The following is a 21,461-nucleotide window of genomic DNA, read 5'->3' on the forward strand; positions in this document are numbered from 1 at the left end:
ATCAGAACTGGGATTTGAGAGGTTACTGAGGGCAAGAAGGGCTCCCGAAGGGCCTCAGGCATTGAAGGCTTCCTGATTGAATCAGATGTTTGAATCTGGAGCTCAGGTTATTGATGGTTTGAACTGGAGCCTATGCAGCTGCAGGAGTGCAAGAGGTGAATCCACAGTCAGTGCTTTCACACTGAGATCCCACTAAATATGCAAGTCAATGACCTGTGTTTAAAGCCAGGTCGGGTTAGGTTGGATTGCAGCGTTCACACTGAACCAATAGCAGTTCAGTGCAACATTTCCAGCATCTCAGGTCGAAAGGAGGCGTTGGTGTCCTGTGTGATATATAATGTCCACACCAGGCAGTGACAGCTTTCAATAAACAATATGGCAGGTGATCTTGAGGTGCTTATGCTTGCCATGTACATTTATGGCACTCTTTGAGTGCATGAAAATTAGCTGTGCATCATGTTCAACTTCATGCATACACTATCAGACTCATATGAACAATGTGTGCATCTGATCAGAAAAAAGGTTTGAGGAGACATTGAAGAGAAGCAGAAAGCTGTATGAGGAAGAAAAATGTGTGGACCTGAGAAGCCACAGATGGAAACGTTTGACTGTATTGAGTCTTCTTGCACTGCAATCTAAAAGAAGAATGTGTAGAGAGACCAGACGGTTCCAAGTTTTGGTCTAATGTTCTTGACAATTTTGATGATGATGATTGGCAGGGTCACTTTCAAATGACTCGGGACATTTTTGACTTTGTATTGGAATGCCTAGAGATGAAATTGAGGTGCAAGATAACAAAACTGCAATGGCCTCCGGTACCTCGTCTCAGACTTGCCATTGGTATGCCACTCCATCTGAACATCCATTCATTAATCATATATTTGGTGTAGGTGTAACAAATTTATTTGTGTTGGTGAGCCAAGTTAGTGGAACATTGAAGAGGACCCTTTTTAGATGTTTTGTTGACCTGCCGAGAAGAGACAATGGAAAGATTTGCAGAATGGGGGTACCCAATGTATGATGGTGCCATCGATCACACACATACTCCCATGATTGTCCCTCATGACAACACAGCAGCCTACGACAATTGAAACTCCATTTTTCTTCAAGCTGTTGTTGACCACAACTGCTGGTAAGGAACATGGTCCGAGTTATAATTATTTGTCTTCCACAATCAATATGCCTCACTCTGTTCCTTTTTTGTTACAGCTTCACAGATATGCAGGTCACATGCATGATTACTGAATTTTAGCCAACTCGCCCATCTACAGAAAGGCTGAGGATCAGGGTCGGTATCTTTTCCCACGTGAAGTAAGTTTAATGCCCCATTGTACAGTGACATATGTCTAACTCAAGCAAGCAATCGTTTTACTTCTCACATGCAATCAAAGTGAAATTAACTTAGGGAGTGGCTGACTGAAGGTCTAATTCCATCCTTGTATTGAGCAAAGGTCATTAGAAGGCTGTTGACTGTTAGAAGGCTGTTGACTGTTTGTGCTATCAGAGTATGCATAAGGTTCTTTAACATCTGCATTTCTCTACCCACAGAGATCCAAAACCATTAATAGAGTGGAAATCCCCATGCATCTAATTGGAGACCCCACTTACCCTCTCAGGAATTGGCTCATGAAAGGGTTTACTGGCCAAAAAGCTCTCGATCAACAGCAGCAAAGATTCAACAACTGTTTGAACTTGGCATGATTGATGGTTGAGAATGACATCTTAAAGGTCGTTGGAGGTGCCTGGTCAATGACTTGAGTATGATGACTCAAATGATCTTTGTAACAATTGCCTGTTGTCCTACACAATATATATGAAATTAACAAGGACCGCCTCATGCCCAAGTGGATCACTGAGCTACCCAATCTTCCTGAGCCTGGCTGAGTTGCTTTTCAGGGTTCACAAGCAGAGTCACCAAGCTATCCGTGAAGCTATTATGTCGATTCTGTAAACAAATTATGCCAAAAAATAAAGCTTTTTTGTACAAGTTTATTGCATATGTAAGGAAAAAGTAGTGGAAATAAAATTTTCAAATGACATTTAAGTTAAAACAGTGAATTCAACTCTGAATAATTAAGTACAATTGTAAACCTGAACAAACACTAATAAACAGATTTTAATGGAAAACATGATGCCAACTGTTAAATTATTGGCACAGCTGGAGGTAGAAGGAGCAAGGAAAGGAAGTGCATCCCTCCTCCGTGACCAAGTAAAGCTGAATTATTTTGCCATGGGGTTGCAGGAGCTAGGTGATGTACTGAGGTACGGCGGTGCATGGGAGCAAGAGCAGGGTTTTATGGTGGAGAAGGTGCTATGTATCCAACAAGTTCCCATATAGAGGCGGCCTGTGTATGTTGTCCACAATTCTGGCAAAGGCATGCATCTATCTGTCTTTCGACCCTCTCCCTTGCCAACTTCTCCGCCTCCAACTGTTCACACCTCATCAGAGCCTTGAGCTCCACCTGCCTTTTTTGTCCAAAGAGAGGCAACTTTTAGTCCTCCTGGGCAATGTACTACAGTACCTCCTTAATCTCGTTTGCTTTCCCCCTTTTCTGTAGCTTAATCTGCGGCTGGCATTCTGAGAACAAATGAAACACAAGAGAAATTAGCTACAAGGCTCTTAATGGTCAAGCAATCGCAGAATAACATGAGAAAAAGGCATTCACAAGCAAGACTGTTATTACCTGGCTGATCAAGAGGTGCAGATTCAACATTTACATTGGTGACATCAGCTTCACTGGCGGTCACGTCCCAGTCAGTAGCACTGTTGCAGGAGGCCTGAACTTCTGCTTGAACAGTCTCGGGAGGGGCTGCATCCTTCATGGCACTGACAAGGTCAACTGGGTTTGCCAATCGGCCTGGGCCCTAGATTGAGTAACACTGCTCATAATACGGCCAATCCAACTGCCCTTTTCCGCTCCTTGAATTGTGGTCATTGACCGCAAGGAATTTTCGCTTGAGGGACTTTAGCTTTTTGATTTTCTGGCCTTTGTCCCTTGAATCCCCATGCTTTTTCATTAGCTGTGTCATGCGCTCCTTCAATGTCCTTAACTGAACCTGTGAGATGCTTTTCTATCTCCTCTTCCCCTCTAAGGGAAAGGAGCTCCCTCACCTCCTTATCACCCCAATTTGCCATCTAATTAATTCAAATTTGCAATGTCCACAAACCTTCCCTATGCAGATCTCCACAACGATTATATTGAAATAACTGCGAGAAAGTCGCACACATTGAACATCATCAATGCATCACTGCCTTTGACCCGGAAAAGTGGGTAGATCATTCACACTGGGTCCGATGCAAAACACATCGGCTCTGATACAACCTATCTTGGTAGGTAAGTATTGAGATGAAAATACCCCCCCCCCCCCCCCCGTTCATACATGTAGGTGAAATAGTAAAAAGGCGATTAAATACCGGCTTTCAGGGGTACATCTCTGAAAGGATTTACTTTTGTTTCACTTTTTCCTATTGTTAGGGGTGCCAGGCAATGCTCATGGGGACTCTTTGTTTGCCTCATGGCAGACAAAAGTTGAATTAGTACATGATAATAAAATGAAACTTTGAACTTTTATGTTCGAGGATAATTGTCAATATTTATTACTCATCTATCTTTTGTCTATCAATGTAATGTGTACTGAACCAGCAGCAATGAGAATTCACTAAGACAATTATATCTTCAAAACAATAATTTTTAATAACATAACACTTCTTATTTATCTCTAAGATAAATTCTAATTTAACCCCACTATGTGCAAGTGTGTGTGTGTGTGTGTGTGTGTGTGTGTGTGTGTGTGTGTGTGTGTGTGTGTGTGTGTGTGTGTGTGTAAATGAGAGAGAGAGAGAGAGAGAACCAAAACCATTACAGTTTAAGCTTAATTCTGAAGAGATGATTTTAAAATTCAGTCAGTTTTGTTTTGAAACTCAGATTCTTTAAATTGTCTCTCAAAATCAATTTTGGTGTAGGTGTGAGGCATCATACTTCTCAAAACTCACAAATTTCTTGTAGAGTAGTTTTCAGAGAATTGTTTCTTCAAACGAATGATTTCCCCCTCTTGCATGGAAGTTACAGTACTTGTGTTTTGTTCCACGATGATTTCACAAACTCAGGTATGAGTATGACAAACTATTACAATAGTTACGATTCAGAAACAAGAATGATCTTGCTTTCTTTTGCCTAGAATTGGGTCAGTCACAAGTGGTTATTTAAAATGCCTCTGCAGCACTGCTCTCTCTCTTGACCAAAAGCAGCAGCAAAGTGGTCATCCCTTCTGCAGCCTCTGTCAGTCTGTGCTATTCACAGAATTTTATGGCATTTTAATCCTGTGTGACGTACAAGATGGCCAGGCAACTTCTTCTGGTTTCAAAATGTCTCTGTTTTCAGTAATATGTTCTCTGAAATCTCTTTAATCATGTGATATGATGCCATTACTGTCTTTGAAGTTTAAATTCCAAAAGTTTAATAGCTAATGTGATTCCAAGTTGTCTGCACAGCTGAACCAGCAAATAGCTTCCTTGCATACACAGCTGTTTCTCCAGCAAACATTCATTATTCCAGCAATTGAATGGACAATCACTCCAGCTCTATGACTGTTTACACTGTTTCCACCAAACAATGGCTTAATAGACATTTCAGCTTTCAAAATGGTTTCTCTCTGAGTGTAACTGTGCCTCTGTATCTCTGTCTCTATCCACCCTAAAACTTAATAATAAATATATAACTAAAGATTAATAATAACACAATTCCTTCACAATCATCAATCTCACACTTTTGTATTTATTGACTGTTTTTAATTCAATGTGTACTACTGCAGATTTTTTGAAGAAGTATCTGTTCAGCTGGAGCAAGACTTTTGTTTTATATATACATTGCATAATGTATATGACAAGAAACTCATTATTAAAGTTCTACTGAATGAAAAACAGCATGAATTGGGTTACTAATCAAACATTTTCTTCAGTGAAGCCTGCAATGAACTCTGGTGCCTAATTAAAGTGCAGGTAGCCACAGGCCTTCCTTTCATTCAAAGTTCAAAATTTTGCTTTCAAGACAAATGGTCATCATTATCACAGGGAATATTGATCAGCAATATCCAATGTCTGCTCTTGTAAAGTAAATAATGAAGTATAGGTCCCATTTAACACATACATCTCTTACATGATTATAAAGGAATCTTGAATCTCTTGAATGTTGCATGACAAGCTTCTGCTTTTTTTTTTTACTGAGTATTACTTTGGAGGTTAGAAAAGGTCCAAAACACTCACAGAGTTCATAATATTTCCAGACAGCCTGGCCCCTTAAGTGTCCGTGAGTCCAAAACCATAAACAGAGTTAATGCTCTCAATTAAGAACCAGAACAATGAATTGTTTACCCAAGGAAAAGTTATCTTTTGAGAGTGAAGTCATTTGATTATGAGTCACTTTTTTTTGATACATTGAAACAGAAACCAGTATTAATCAAGCAAGTTATGTGATTGAGACACTTGAAGAAGCAAGATTGATTAATAAGTAATCAGAGATCTGCAAGACACAGAAATGAAGTGGCTTTGTGTGAAATGGACACTTCTGCTGTTTCTCCTTGTCATAGAAAAATAGTGATCTACTGTGACCATTGTAACAATCATTTTTGATTGACCAATGTCTGGGTAAAAGAAGCAGGAAAATTGGTTCATTGGATCGTGACCATTCTGAGGGTCATTTCATCTGAACCTTGCCTGGATTTTTGGAAGCATTGTGGTAGTCACAAGTTTTGTTTCCCCTACGCAAAGAAGAACAGTTGTTTGGAAGCAACTTGACAAGGATTTGTGAGTTAAAGAAAATCTGATGACTCAGTGTCTCATCTACTTCATAATTACTTCTGAACATCAGTTTAAAGATTGTGTTTTTCAACACAGAATTTCTAAGACTGAACTTCGAATTGACTTTCCAGAATTGTGCCTAAGCTGTCATGGTTTGGGTAATACAGACACATAAGTATATTTGCATATAGTTGGGGTTAAGTTTAGATTTAAGTAAGATGTTATATTACTAATAATTATTAATACAAATATCATTTTAAAATAACATTGTCTTGGTAAATTTCTATTGCTGCTGGTCTACGACATAACAATTGAAATTTGAACAAAGGCACATTGAGGTGTATGTTCAAATCTGCCATAAATCTTAACTACCAAAAATATCTCAACAACAATAATAAAAATGTGTTTATTGTGGAATATATTTCCTTCTAATATTATTCTAGAACTTAAAAAATTGAATTATGAACGCTTTCAAGAGTTGATCATTTTATTTGCCTTTCTCCACACTTTTATCAAAAAGATCAAACATGCATTCAATTTTTTCAGCAACAATGAGCCTTAATTTTCAATGTTTAAAAATTAGAAATATGTTGTGTATTCTACTTTCATGTCCATGTAGATACATCTTCAAATCCAAGCAGCGCTTTGCAAATAGTTGAAGAATTAAATGAAAACTTTGTGACTTCTAAGTGTGACAGATTATGTGTGTGGTGTGTTTTTGGGAGATGGATTGGGGCAGGTTTTTTGATGTGGGTCACATGCAAGCACTTTGGGGCAGATCTCACTTGGAGTACTGGAGCTCTGCTCAAGCCAGACAGGGCAGCTCCTGGGGGCCTTTGTAAAAACTATGAGGAGTCCCCAAGAAACTTAACTAATGGATTGTTGTTTACAAAAAGGCAATAGATGAAAGAGATCGAAGGAGTAGTTCTGAGCCATAGGTAGTCTGGGAGTGCAGCTTGCTGTTCTAAGAGGATCATGTGGTTTTTACAAGCAGGGAGAGTTGAACAGCTTTTTCTCTGTGTGTGTGTGTGACAGAGAGAGAGAGAGAGAGAGAGAGAGAGAGAGAGAGAGAGAGAGAGAGATCAGTTTTGTAAAGCTACAGTCAGCAGCAGAAGCTGGGACTGGAACAGGGCAAGCTGGAAAACTTGTGAAAAAAACCTATTTGGAAGACAGGTTGTGAGTGCTTAGTTCAGCCTGGTCAAAGCCTTTGTGGTCCATACAAGAGGAGAGGACTTGCTGCCTAATGTTTCACTTGAAATAAGAGAAACAAAAAGGAACTCTGTGGTGACCTGAAAGAGGTCATCATCTGGAAAACCCTAATGGGGCAAGTTTCTTTGGCAAGACACTGGAGAGGCTGATTAAAAGGTATCAGTTGTGGGTGTCCAGCAAACAACAAATCTCTCTCTGAAAACCAACAAGAACTTTCCTGAGTGGTAACCAATTACTTTTCAAGGACAAAAGCCTGATGAACTTCATAAATGTTCAATTCTGTGCACAGTACAAGAATTGCCTGCAATCAGTGAACTTGGAGGAATGAGAAGTGAGATCGGACTGTAAATCAAATAACTTTTCTAAACTTATACACACACGTGTGCTTAGAATTAGTTAAAGTTTGATCCGGTTTTCATGTTTAAAGATAATTAAGAGCAACTTTTGTTTAAGTAACGATTTGTCTTGGTGAAAATCTGTTGCTGCTGGGTTTTGGGGTCCTCTGGGCTCATAACATAAGTACAAGCAAAAATACACTGCAGTTTTAGCTTTCATTATTCAAATAATGAAATTCAAGAAAATTCTAAAATTGGTGAGTTGGTTGATCAATTGGTCAGTCACATCCAAAGCCTGTTAATGTGACACCAAGCAATTTTCAGAGAGATGGATCACTGTAACATTTTTTTTAAACTGAGTCAATAGTTTGTAATGAGAGTTGATTAAGTGTGATTCAGATGAAGGTAAGAGAAGATGGAGTGGGGTAATAAAAAGGTGTCAAAATTGGATTGAATATTAAAACACAAGGTTGTGAATAAAGGCGATGGATGGGAAAAGTCAAGCAGAAATTAGCAGAAAAAAAAGTAATGTTTTGGGGAAAAAAGGATTAATATATTGGACACAGCTTCTGTAGGCTGAAAGAGCATGGCACCAACTCATCTCCAGCAGCATCTTGATAGGCCCTGTTGCACCATTCAACACTGCCACCATGTCTGTCCAGGGGAGGGATGGCACCAAAATATGGAAGCGCTGAAGTCAGGTGCTATGTGGGTACAATGGAGGCCAAAGTAGCATCAGTTGAGAGACAGTGGCTATCTGGTTCCATGATTACAGCAGAGACCTAGGTCACATCGGTTATATTGGGAAATGATGGCAGTAATGACCACTGGAGAAGTTAGGGAAGGGGTAATACTGTGTTAGGTCTTGTGTTCCAAAACCATGACAATAAACGGCATTTCAATAATTTGATCTCCAGGTACAAAAATGGATGTACCTTTTGAAAGTCAACTCAATGTTGAAAGCATAACTTTTTTCCAAAATTGTAATGATGTTTTTAACCAAACATTACATACAGACTGAGACTCCAGCTATGCCAACAACAGCACTGTAATTTCAGATGAATTAAGCTTCAGTGGTTCCCTAATCCTAAACTTCAGTGCTTCCTTTCATTTATCGATAGAAGCATTTGCATGAATTGGTAAGATATTACACTACAATATTGGAAGAGCCTACTGCACTAAAATGAAGCATTTCACACAAGTTGATATGCAAAAATGAGGCATATTTCCTTTGAGACAAATCGTCCAACTTTCAAAAATAACTGTACTTGCTTTTAAATATTTTTATCGAGTTTAATATTTAAACTTACATACAAAATTTTAAGGAAAATACATAACAAGACATCTCATATACATACAAGTACAAAAAAAGGCTGGAACTACGTTAAACAATTCCTTAATCCACATGAGAAACATGTTATTGAATTAATCTATGATAACCATTTTTAACCCTATATTTGCCAAATTAATCCAAATTTAAAATTGATAAAAGAAAACAAACAACATTAAACAAAACCTAAAAACTAATTCTAATCTACCCCTCCCTATAATCAACGGAACCTTTGTAAAAGAAAAAGGAAATTATGGATTGGATAGCCACCTTCAGACATCAGACAGAGAACCTCTGGAACATTCAAAATTCTTGATTCTTCCAATCATGATAGTATTCTATGGATGGGCCCCACATCTTTACAAATTGAAACTTTCTATCTATAATGTTATAGCTAATTTTCTTCAAGCTTAAATAAGACATTACATCATATAACCACTGTGCATGGGAAGTTGAAGTCATCTTTCCATTTCAAAAAAATTGTTTGTCTGACTATCAGCATAGTAAAGGCTAAAACTTTTTCCTGAGTTGCAGACAGAAGTATGTCGGACTCATCTGACAAACCTAACAAAACAATTAGCAGACATGGTTCTATTTTGATCTTAAAAATCGTTGATAAATTAAAAAAAAATGTCTTTCCAAAATCTCTCTAAATTTGGGCATTCCCAAAACATATGGATCAGTGAAGCTTCAAGTATGCTACACTTCTTACATAGTGGATCAATATCTGCATAAAAATGAGATAATTTAAGTTTGGACATTTGTGTTCTATATACCATCTTAACTTTTAATAAGCAATGTGTCGTGCATTCCTCCCACTGTAGAACACACTCCTTTGTGTTCTTTATTTAATCTAAAATAATTCTCCCACATAACAGAACTGTTATCTGATGTCACGCGCATGTGTGTTCCATAATACTCTTCCCCTCAAAAAAAAACAAAAAAAGCTAAAATTAAACTAAGCAAACCAACAATATAAATCAGTGACAAGTAAACTACTAAGCACAGTACTTCTCAATCAATCATGGGATTCAAATGTAACAGAGGGCACTTCTCAAGTTTAAATCTCCTTGGCGATGGGAGACTTGGAGGACTTTTTGACCTCTCAGGAGAACCTTTTGATCTTTCTGGGAAAACCTTTGGTCTTGCTGGAGAAGGTACCATTTCCTCATCAGCTGACCGTAGAGATTGGGTAGTTACTGTTGGGACATCCAGTGGCGGCTCATCACTCTCCCATGTACCCAACTCCAACTCTGGAGCCAGTAACAGGATCAGATCCAATGTGCCCTCGTTGGCATAAACCCACTCTGGATCTGGTGTGTCAAAGAGATCGTGCACCTCGAAAACGGACCCTGGAGTATCTATTCTCTACCAGTTGATGTATCAATGCCATATTTTTTCTCTCACCAGTACAGAATATGAACATGGGCTCAATTTTTTCAGAAGCACTCCTCTTATCCATATTTCTTTATTCTCTCAGTAATGTCTCACCAATACTTGTTCTCCAACTTCTAGAGTTCTGGTTGGTTTACCAAGAGATGTTGATTGCTAGATATGAAACCACACGTTTAGGTGTACTGCAGAGAGTATGGTTCTCAAGTTGCGTCCAAACTTCAGTTCTGCCAGCATGCGTTTTGTTGAAGAGTACAGGGTTGCCCTGTATGATAACAGAAAATATGCGATCCTGTGATGCCACATTATGTTCAAAGACTTCTGGGTCTTTATGGCTTTTTAAAAAATCTGTATAAAGCATTCTGCTTCTCATTGGTACTCAGATGATAGAATGTTGATAAGATGTGTCTCTTTTTTTGCAGGAATTGGTTGAAAGCATCAGACATAAATTGTGGTCCATTGTCAGAGACTAGTTCCATTGGTAAACCGTATATTGCTAAAATACTCCTTAGTCTCTAAATTGTTTTTTTCTGCTGTTGTTGTCCACATTTGGGATACTATAGGCCATTTGGAGTGTGTATCCACCACAATCAGAAAGTTTTCGCCCATAAATGGACCAGTGAAATCAATGTGAATTCGCTACCAGTGGTGTGAAGGCCATTTCCAGGGGTTTGCTTCGGCAGGAATTGTTGGAGATGTCCACATCAATAATGGTTCAACAAACCTAAGAATGACTAATTCTGCTCGATTGGTTGGGGAAGATGCCCTGCAGATGGCTTTGGTACCTTCTGTGTTCATCCGGACTCTTTCACTGTTAATTGAGGGTACCATAAACACACATTTGTTTTGATGCAGTCTGACCTTGGCTTCCTTCAGTTGGGTTAGTATTTTTCCCAGGTTTACTCCATGTCGTTGCGACTAGTAATTATAATGTTGTCGAGGTAACATCCCACAGTTATTCTGTGCAACAACTTATACATTATTGTTTGAAATATTGCGGGTGCTGCTGTTATTCCACATGGCATGTGAACAATCTGAAGTGAGTATCGATTGCCACATAGTTTCTCAACTCAGAATCCAATTCAACTTGCTGATATGCTTGTGATAAATCCAATTTCGCGAACTTCTTACCACTATTCAATGTTTGAAACAAGTCTTCTGTTCTGGAAATTGGATGTTGTGGTACTTGCAGAACTTGATTAATGGTAACCTTAAAATCACCACAAATTCAATTTTCACCATTGGGATAACAGGAACAATTGGGCGGCTCAATCACTGAATTGCAATTTCTCTTAATTTTCCAGTCTGTTGAGTTCACCTTCAATTCCTTTCTTCATCCCAAAAGGAACCATCCTTGGTTTGAAGAATTTGGGTTGGCTTACGGTTTCAAGTCTGACCAGGACTCATTGGATTTTCCCCAGGTCTTTTCCAAATACTATCTGGTACTTTTGGAACACTTGCTCAATTTTTGATTTTTGTTCTGGCTCAGTCTGTACATTTTTTAAAATTGCCCTAATGCCCTTCCAATCCTATTGGATTCCTGGCATCCAATCTCTTCCAAGCAAAATGGGTCCCTTTGTGACCACGATGTAATGGGATAATCTTTTAGATGTGTGACAGATTATGTTGTATTTTATATTGTATATAGAGATATATTTTAAAGGTGATAAATTGCGGCAGGTTTTTAGTGCAGGTCACATACAAACACTTCAAAACAGAACTCATTTAAAATACTGGAGCTCTGCTCAAGCCAGACAGGTCGGCTCCAAGTGCCTTTGCAAAAGCTGTGGGGAGTGCCTATACAGACTTCACTAATGGATTGTTGTTTTAAAAACCAACATATGAAAGAACTCGGAGGATTAAGTTTGGAGCCGCAGGCTGTTCGAGTACTTTGCTGTTCCAAGAGGGCATGTGGTTTTGCAAGCAGAGGGAGTAAAACAGGGCTTTTCTCTGAGAGGGAGAGAAAGAGGGAATTCAGTTCTATAGTGCTAGAGTTCAGCAGCAGCATTTGGGACTGGAACATGACAAGCTGACAAGCTTGTGGAAAAAAAAAACATTTTGGAGACGAGTTTTTAGTTCAGCCTGGTCAAAGCCCTTGTGGTCCATACGAGAGAACTGGCTGCCTCATGTTTCATTTGTAATAAGAGAAACAAAAAGGAACTCTGTGGTGACCTGAAAGAAAGAGGTTATCATCTGGAAAACCCTGAGGGGGCAAGTTTCTTCGGCAAGACACTGACATGATTGATTAGAAGGGATCAGTTTGTGTTCAGCGAACAACAAATCTCTCTCTGAAAGCTGACAAGCATTCACCTTTCAAGCACCAAAGCCTGGTGAATTCATAAATGTTAAATTCTGTGCACAGTATAAGAATTGCCTGCAACCAGTGAACTTGGAGGAGTGAGAAGTGAGATTGGACTGTGAATTAAAGAACTTTCCTAAACTTACATACACATTACATACACGTGCACTTAGAATTAGAAGGGGGCGAAGTTAATAGTAATAAGTTAAAAGTTTGATCCTGTTTTCATGTTTAATGATAACTAAAAGCAACTTTTGTTTAAGTAACCATTTGTCTTGGTGAAAATCTATTGCTGCTGGGTTTCGGGATCCTCTGGGCTCGTAACAAATGTCTATTCCTTTATTGGATGTCTACCGTGCATTTTCCCAGTACTTTGATTTTCTCTCCAGTGACTGTTTTTAAACACCATGTTGGATTTTCCCACCTTGAGATGAGTTAATACTCTTATTTTTAAGCTCTTTGGCATTAAGGACTCCATGGCCCCAGTGTCCAGTTCCATCCAAACTGGTTTGTTGTTAATGTTAATCGGATTCAAGATTTCTGAATTTCAGTTTGACACATTATTAACATGCATTACTTCCATCACCTTGTTCTCTTCAATGCCACTTGGATCGTTGTTCTGACTTTTGTCAGAAACTTCCTCTTCTTCCTTGAGGATCCTCACCTTGTATGTTTTATTTCTCGATTTCTGATTTCCCTTCTTGGATGATAATTTTTTTTGCTTATTTTCCCTCTTCTTTAGGCATCTGGACTTAATGTTCCCCTCTTGGTAGCATAGATAACATTTGGCTTTTTTGAAGAAACAGTTATCCAGATTGTTATTACTTTTTCCACAGCGGAAACATTCTTGACATTCCATTTTCTTTATTTGATGTTCCCGCTGCTCTGCTTGTATAATACCGGTTGTAGTTGGCCACTTCAAAACTCAGTGCTATTCCATATGCAACGTCAATATCTAATCGTCTTTTACTCAGTAATCGTTGTTGAGCATCGTGGTCAGCCGAACCAATGACCAGCAATGTCATTTAAGGCTTCATTTAAGAATATTCCAAACTCACAAGTTTTCGATTAACGATGCAATTCAGCCATATATTGGTTCATGGTTTCATCTGGTTTCTGCTTTCTAGTCCAAAACTGGTATATTTCCGCTGTCACTACTGGTCTTGGGGACAGATTTCCACCCTCTTGGGCCCGTGTACGACATAGAATGTGGGCTTGCAGGTGCACAAGGGATTTTAATGGGCTGTAGGTTCTGCTTCCCACCTCGCTTAGAAATGTTGCCTGTTTTCTCAAAATGATCAATCTCTAAAATATCTGAAAATCCAAAATAGGGAGATCCTACATAATTTCTGACAAATTTGAAGGAATTAATTAATTTTTTTGCTAATCTAATTTTGTTCATAATTGACAAGGTTGTCACTGTCAAGCCCCTCTTTACAATACTGTTGGAACCAACAAATCCAAAATTCTAATCCAACTTATAATGGCTCCACTCACAGACTGAGTTACAATGATGGGTCATATTAACTCAACTAAAAATACTGTATTTTCAATAAAGATTATTTTAATGGTTATACCTTGGGGCAAAATGGTACAGAATGTTGAATGGATAAAAAAGTGAATGTGTTGTTCCAATAGTCACTTTTAACACAAAATAAGAATCAGCCACATCTAAGTTCTTTGTGGACTGAATATATCATGCATAGTAAATGAAAATTATTAAAAAAACAAATTTACAAATCAAATATTATTCATGAACAATTTAATTTAATGCATATTCCACCTTGGATTAAAGATTCACTCAACAGTTGTCCAAAGTTTCAGATTTTAACTGCCATTCTTGTCAATCTGTTATACACTGCACCTGTAGCGTTAATATAAAATGAAAAAAAAAACAAATCATTAAATGCATCATTTTTTCCTCATCTAAAAACAATGTTTACATTCTGCGAAGAATTATTGATATCAGAATCAGAATTTATTTGTCAGGATTTATTTTGTGGCAGCATCACAGTGTAAACATACATATCATAATCGTCTTACGACATTACTATAAAAATTTAAATAATAATAACAATACTAGTGCACGAAAAGTAACGCAGTATCTTTGGTTCATTGATTATTCAGGAATCTGATAACAGCCTGGGAAGAAGCTGTCCTTCTGCCGCTGAGTGCTGGTCTTCTGTACCTTTTCCCCGATGATAGCAGAGTGAAGAGGGCATGGCCTGGGTGGTGGGGGGGTCTATGAGGATCGAAGCTGCCTTTTTTAAGACACTGCCTCATGTCGATGTCCTTGATGGAGTGAAGTCTGGTGCCTGTGATGTTGCAGGCCGAGTTAACAACCCTCTGGAGTTCATTCTTGTCATGAGAGTTGGTGCCTCCATACCAGGCAGTGATGAGACCAGCCAGAATGCTCTCCACAGTACACCTGTAGAAGTTTACGTGACTCTTTGGTGACAAACTGAACCTCCTCAGACACCTCACAAAGTATAGCCGCTGGCGAGCCTTCTTTGTGATTGCATCAACGTGGAGGCTCCAGGACAGAGCCTCAGAGATGTTGACATGCAGGAATTTGAAGCTCTTGACTCTCTACTCTGCCCTCGATGAGAACTGGATCATGTTCCCCTAACTTCCTCCTGAACTCTACAATCATCTCCTTGGTTTTGCTAACATTGAGCGCAAAGTTGTTCAACGAGCTGATTTCCCTCTCTCCTGTATGCTTCCTCATTGACATTTGTGATTCTGCTCACAACTGTCGTGTCATCGACAAACTTGTCGATGTCATTTAAATTGTGCCTGGCCACACAGGGTATAACAAGTAGAGCAGTGGGCTAAGCACGCATCCTTGGGATGTATCTGTGTTGATGATCAATGTGGAGATGTTGTTTCCAATTTGTACTGACTGTGGTCTTCCGATGAGAAAGTCAAAGATCAAGTTACAGAGTGGGGTACAGAGGCCTAGAGTTTATACTTTCTTAACCAGCACTGAGGGAATAATGGTAATTGACTGCAGAATCTGTCTTGAAGACCAGATTTCTTTAATTGAGAACACTTTCATATTTTTAAGCTGACTTGATTTTGGACTGGCCAAGTAATTTATTTTTAATTATAAAGATTAGTTAATTTGTTGCTCAAACATATATGTTACATTTGCTATTTAATTTTTAGGGTACACTGGCTTCAGAGATTAAATTAATTTTCCTTCACATTAAATTATCACAAAATTGAACAAATAATAAATTACATGATTGAAGTCAACAGCATATTAGATATAGTGTATCTTATGTGTATATATGCAACAATTTACAGGTTAAGTAAAATGCTGATCTTTTCTGGATGTGTTCTTGGAAATGATCTTTCAACAGTGAAACTGCTGTTTCAGAAAGGAGGACAAATAGAGGCAGCAGGGAAGGAGCCATGATGATATTGAATAAAATGCTGCAATGACTCAGCATTTGGTTTGTAAGATCATTGGAGTTTGCTTGACTGAAATAACAAACAGCTCCTCCTATTTGACATTTTTTTTTTCTTTGGCTTGGCTTGGCGGACAAAGATTTATGGAGGGGGTAAAAAGTCCACGTCAGCTGCAGGCTCGTTTGTGGCTGACCAGTCCGATGCGGGACAGGCAGACACGATTGCAGCGGTTGCAAGGGAAAATTGGTTGGTTGGGGTTGGGTGTTGGGTTTTTCCTCCTTTGCCTTTTGTCAGTGAGGTGGGCTCTGCGGTCTTCTTCAAAGGAGGCTGCTGCCCGCCAAACTGTGAGGCGCCAAGATGCACGGTTTGAGGCGTTATCAGCCCACTGGCGGTGGTCAATGTGGCAGGCACCAAGAGATTTCTTTAGGCAGTCCTTGTACCTTTTCTTTGGTGCACCTCTGTCACGGTGGCCAGTGGAGAGCTCGCCATATAATACGATCTTGGGAAGGCGATGGTCTTCCATTCTGGAGACGTGACCCATCCAGCGCAGCTGGATCTTCAGCAGCGTGGACTCGATGCTGTCGACCTCTGCCATCTCGAGTACCTCGACGTTAGGGGTGTGAGCGCTCCAATGGATGTTGAGGATGGAGCGGAGACAACGCTGGTGGAAGCGTTCTAGGAGCCGTAGGTGGTGCCGGTAGAGGACCCATGATTCGGAGCCCAACAGGAGTGTGGTTATGACAACGGCTCTGTATACGCTTAACTTTGTGAGGTTTTTCAGTTGGTTGTTTTTCTGGTTTTTGACATAATTAAAAAGCAAAAGCATTTGAACATGAAGTGCTCTGTGAAAGGGCTACACTGGAGGGACGAAAAGGGATCACAGGTATGTATTCAAGCAATCCATCTTCATATTGCCTTCATTGTTAATTGAAATTGTCAATTCATGAAAGAAACCAAACAATTAATATATTGTTGATTTCACTGAATGTCCAATCAAAATGATCAAACTCTAAAATTTCTGAAAAGCCAAAATAGGGAGATCCTACATAATTTCTGACAAATTTGAAGGAATTAATTAATTTTTTTGCTAATCTAATTTTGTTCATAATTGACAAGGTTGTCACTGTCAAGCCCCCCTTTACAATACTGTTGGAACCAACAAATCCAAAATTCTAATCCAACTTATAATGGCACCACTCACAGACTGAGTTTCATCTGATTCTATGTATTCCAGAAGAAAAGAACCAGAAAGCATTGTCCAAAACAGAAGTGATTACTTCACCATAGAAATAGACCCAAAAGTTATTTCTTCCTCCAAATAAGATTCCTCTCTTTTCAAAAGGGAGAAACTCCATGCCACTGCAGTAACCCTAAATCAATCATTCTCAATGGAGGCCAATCAACCTCCTTAGGGGCCACAGCCATTTAAATGGGTGCATTGGACTGATATCCTTAATAAGGGGGAGGGGGAAAAGGTGTATAGGGGGTATGGAAGAAACCAACTATTAGCTCCTTTCGCATTGGCAAACAGCTAAATTGAATGTACCTTTTTGAAATACCGGTAGGGCCATTCACATTGGACCAAGGAAAACCAGTTCTGTGCTCCCTTTCATGGTGAACCTGCCCTCCCAGAATTCCGTATGGTAGAGAAACCCCTCCATGAGTGCTCCATGCATACAGCCCTTTCATTATGCCAAGGCACACTGGGACCTGAGGGCGTTAAAGGAAAAGGCAGCTAGTTCCTTGCCTGCCCGCAGTCTCTCTCCCTCCCCACCCTTTCTCTCCCTTCCCTCTGTCTCTCATAGACATGGCTATCCATCTATCTTTCCTTGATTGTTATATGTACCCACTTTGTTTTGTGTGTGTGTGTGTGTGTATGTGTGTGTGTGTGTGTGCTTATTTCATCCTCACTACCACTTTCCCATGCTCGCTACAAAATGTGCATGTATGTGTTTTATCCCCATTACCATTTTCCCATCTAAGTAAGTTTTAACAGGGTGGGGTGTGCAATTTTAGTGCTTGCCATAGGCTCTATTTTTCCAAAATACGACACTGAGAAATGTACAGGAAGTTCCTCACATACACCCCCACAAATGCACCCCCACACCCAACAGCAAAGGATAATGGAGCAGATAAAATCATTGAAGAAAATAACAAATAATAAAGATGACTGAATTAGTTGGGTGAATACTTGCCGCAAGCTAAAATAGAATTTTTGAAGTATACTTTAATTAACTTGTTTAATTAAGTAATGTGTGTATTTTCCCATGCTCTTTTACTCTTGTCTGTTTTATTCCAGCTACAATTTTCTCATGGTCCTTTATAAATTCTGCTTGTATATTTTATTAAATTGTGCATGTAATTTCCCTCACTCTTATTCATGCGTGTTTTATTCTTGCTATGATTTTTTGATACTGGAGTGGTTTATATCAGTCGGCACAACATCATGTGCTGTACATAATGCTTAATTATGTTTTAACTAAGCATGAATAATTTTACAAGATCATAATTCATTGATCAGGATTGCGAATTTAGTCAATTGAATATAAAGTTTATTCTTTCTTTTTAAATCAGTGTTGTTATTTGGAAGAATATCTTTGTTTCCTCCACATTCTTGCATGCACACAAGAATGTCATCAATGCGCCACTAATTGGAACTAGCATACTGGGTGACCTGTTCACATTGGGCAACCCGCTATACTGATTCAAAATGGATCGGCATTGATACTACCCCCCTGGGCAGTTAATTCATGGTTTGATTTGACCTCCCCCTACCAATTCAGGAGCTTTCACACTGGCAGGGGAACCAGTAAATTGGCGGTTAATTACTGGGTTCAAGTGCCAGTGTAAAAGGGGCTAATGACTGCTTTACTGGGAAGGAGGCCAGAAATTAAGCAGAGACCAAAGGAGGTCATAGCCAAAAATAAGTTGAGAATAACTGCTCTAAATGCTGTAGCAGTGAGACACTAGTGTTATTTTTCTATAAAGAATCTAGCAATAATGAAGTTAGCACCAAACTTGCAAATAATCAAGTAAAAATAAAGATCGAAGATTGAAACAAAAATAATTATGCCCATATGGTTCAATTTCATACTAAGTAGGAACTCTAGAAAATTATTTGTGTTAAAAACCTAACTACTGGTAAAAATGAATTTATCTACTTATCATTCCATGTAAACCTTCATCGGCAAATAAATAAGAGTGAAGACATTGAATTGCTCATTCATTCTGATGTGATACCTATCAGGATCATTATCTAGGATCAATGTTGAAGAGAGTTAAGGAAATCTCACAAGGTGAAATCTACCATGACTATCCAGCACCATTGCTAATTCCCCCCACTAATAAAGCACTGACGCAAAGTGTGTGACAATTGAGGCAATGTACTTATTCAATTTTGTGTTGAGTTAGCATTCCAAAGCATTCTATGAAGTGTTAAAACTGACATTGTTCCATCCCTTACTAACAATTTGCATTTTTACAAACTAAAAACATTGAATTATGTCAGACAGATCCAAGGAGACAGAAGTAGAGTTAACAATTCAGATTAAGCTTTCATTAAAATCAAGAATAAACAGATAAAGCAAGTTTTAACATACTTAAATTTTAATAACAAATTTATGCAGCACAAGCTTGAATGATTACAGTAAAAACAATGATGGAAGACTCAGCAGATCAAACAGCAATCTTTATACAGTATAGATGAGATAAAGATACATAATGAACATCTCGGGCCTGAGCCCTTCCTCAGCCCTTGTTGAACCCAGCCGCAACTTTTTCCCCATTATCTGAGGAATTACAATTCGGATTAAACATACATATTGTAAGCATTTCCCCCATGTTGACCTTTTGATCATTCATAAACCAAAAATATCTGAGCCTAGTTCACTACACCAACAATTTATTTTGCTGATGAAGGGTCTCCCATCTGAAACATTATTTCTGATTCTCTTCCCACAGATGCTACTGACTTGTTAAGCATTTCCACCATTTTCTGCTTTTATTTTCCATTAATCTTTCTTTGAGATAACTAAGGACTTTTTCTTCATGACCCATGATCAGCTTTACCTGGGTTCCTTGAAGCCACAATCGATCAAACATTATCCTATTAATAACAACAGTCACTCACATACTTAGGTTCTAGAAATGCACTGTTGAGATCTCCAGAACCAGTTTACTTTCATTTATGTGAAAAAAACAAAATCAATGCTCAATCCAAGCAAATATCATATTATCAGGTCACAATCAATCAAATAGCTAGAAGTGTATTAATACATATTCTATGACTCTTGCCTTCTTCTCCTGGAATCAGCATGCAGTGGTCCTCCAACATTTCTAATTGTTTTGTGCTGATCACAGTCCTGTATATCTCACTGCCTGCAGCCATCTATTTGAATTGTGATAACAATCTCAGAGTCTAAAGTTTCCTGGGTAAACAAGTTGTCCTTTGTTTCTTTTTAAGCTCACTTAACGGGTGTAGATTTCATTTTAACCAATTGTGTAAAACTTTATAGAACTCTTGGTGAAAATCTCAGGAACATCTGGTCAAACTTTTCTGACATCTCTTCTGCTCTGTTTAATGATCCCTTAACTTAGATGAGATACCGTTTTCCATATTTTGCTCAACTTCTTGCTTTCCATCAAATTTTGCAATAGGTTTCTCTTGAATCAATAATCATGTTTATTGTTTGATACAATTAACAAATAATTCTGCAGATACTTCATTAAAAAAAACAATAATTTTGTGGTGGATAGTCTCCAGGGTACCAATGGCCAATACCATTCACTGAAGGTGTGTGGCAGAAAGTTTAGGGGATTCAGAGCTAGAACTTTTTTTAAGACACAGAAAGTGGTGGATGCCTGGAACACACAGCTGAGGATAGAGGCTGGTATGTTTAAAAATGAAAGAAAAATTGAGGATTATGGGCTGTGAGGGAAGGGTTAGATTGATCATGGAGTAGGTGGCTTAGCTCAAAAAATATTGTGGGCCAAATGGCCTGTACTGTGATGCAGTACGCTCAGAGTTATATCAAAAAAGATCAAAATGGAACATTTTTTTTAACTTAAAAGAAATTGCTCCTATGACAAAGCAAGGTGCATTGTTCACCACATCTCCTAAAATTATTGACAAACTCATTTGGATCCAAAAGCAACAAATTATTTTAATGAATCAGACTAATTTGCAGCAGAAGATCATCTTTACCTGCATTTTAGTGCCAAAAAATTGACTGACAACTCATTGTACAAGTGATATTTTCTCATTTTAAAAAAAACAACAAATTCATTTATATCTTGACAAAGGGCTCAAATCCAAAACATCAGTTACCTTTTACTTCCTGGAAATTCTGCATGATCTGCTGAGTTTCTCCAGCACTTTTATATATTGCACAAGAGACTTGAATTTATTTTTTCTCATTTTACTGTTTGAAATAGCAAATCCAGTATGGTTTTATTTATGACAAACTATGAATTAAGTTCAGATTTTCAGAGAAAAATAATCTTGCAAGAAAGTTAACTAGCAATTATAAAAATTACAAAAAACATATTTAAATGTAGCATATTATTTAAAATAGTTACATTGATGCTAAGTACATTGACACACAAAACTAAATTTTGACCTCAAGCCCTGCCCTGGCATTCATTGAAAATATGTATGATATGTGACCTAAATCCATATATCTACCT

At 38.4% G+C, this 21,461-nt stretch overlaps 1 protein-coding gene across 6 annotated transcripts in view; it reads right to left on the minus strand.

The window, feature by feature from the left end:
• Positions 1-21,461, minus strand: part of mapre3b (microtubule-associated protein, RP/EB family, member 3b) — a 72,688-nt gene that overhangs the window by 46,630 nt on the left and 4,597 nt on the right. Inside the window, exons 2-3 of one of the 6 annotated variants that reach the window (XM_069886542.1) lie at positions 21,103-21,196; positions 14,146-14,226 (exon numbers count right to left, since the gene is read on the minus strand). The exons of 1 other annotated variant lie outside the window; for it this stretch is intronic. Coding sequence is in view for 3 of the 5 variants with exons in the window: in XM_069886538.1 (XP_069742639.1) it covers positions 2,523-2,578; positions 2,685-2,714 (86 nt within the window). In the remaining 2 variants the exon portion in view is untranslated. Of the gene's footprint in view, positions 1-2,522; positions 2,579-2,684; positions 2,809-14,145; positions 14,227-21,102; positions 21,197-21,461 lie in introns of those variants that run through there. 4 more of the 6 variants (XM_069886538.1, XM_069886539.1, XM_069886536.1 and 1 more) reach the window with 4 other exon arrangements.

This window comes from Narcine bancroftii, chromosome 6 (assembly GCF_036971445.1).
Source record: "Narcine bancroftii isolate sNarBan1 chromosome 6, sNarBan1.hap1, whole genome shotgun sequence".
NCBI classification, from domain to species: Eukaryota; Metazoa; Chordata; class Chondrichthyes; order Torpediniformes; family Narcinidae; genus Narcine; species Narcine bancroftii.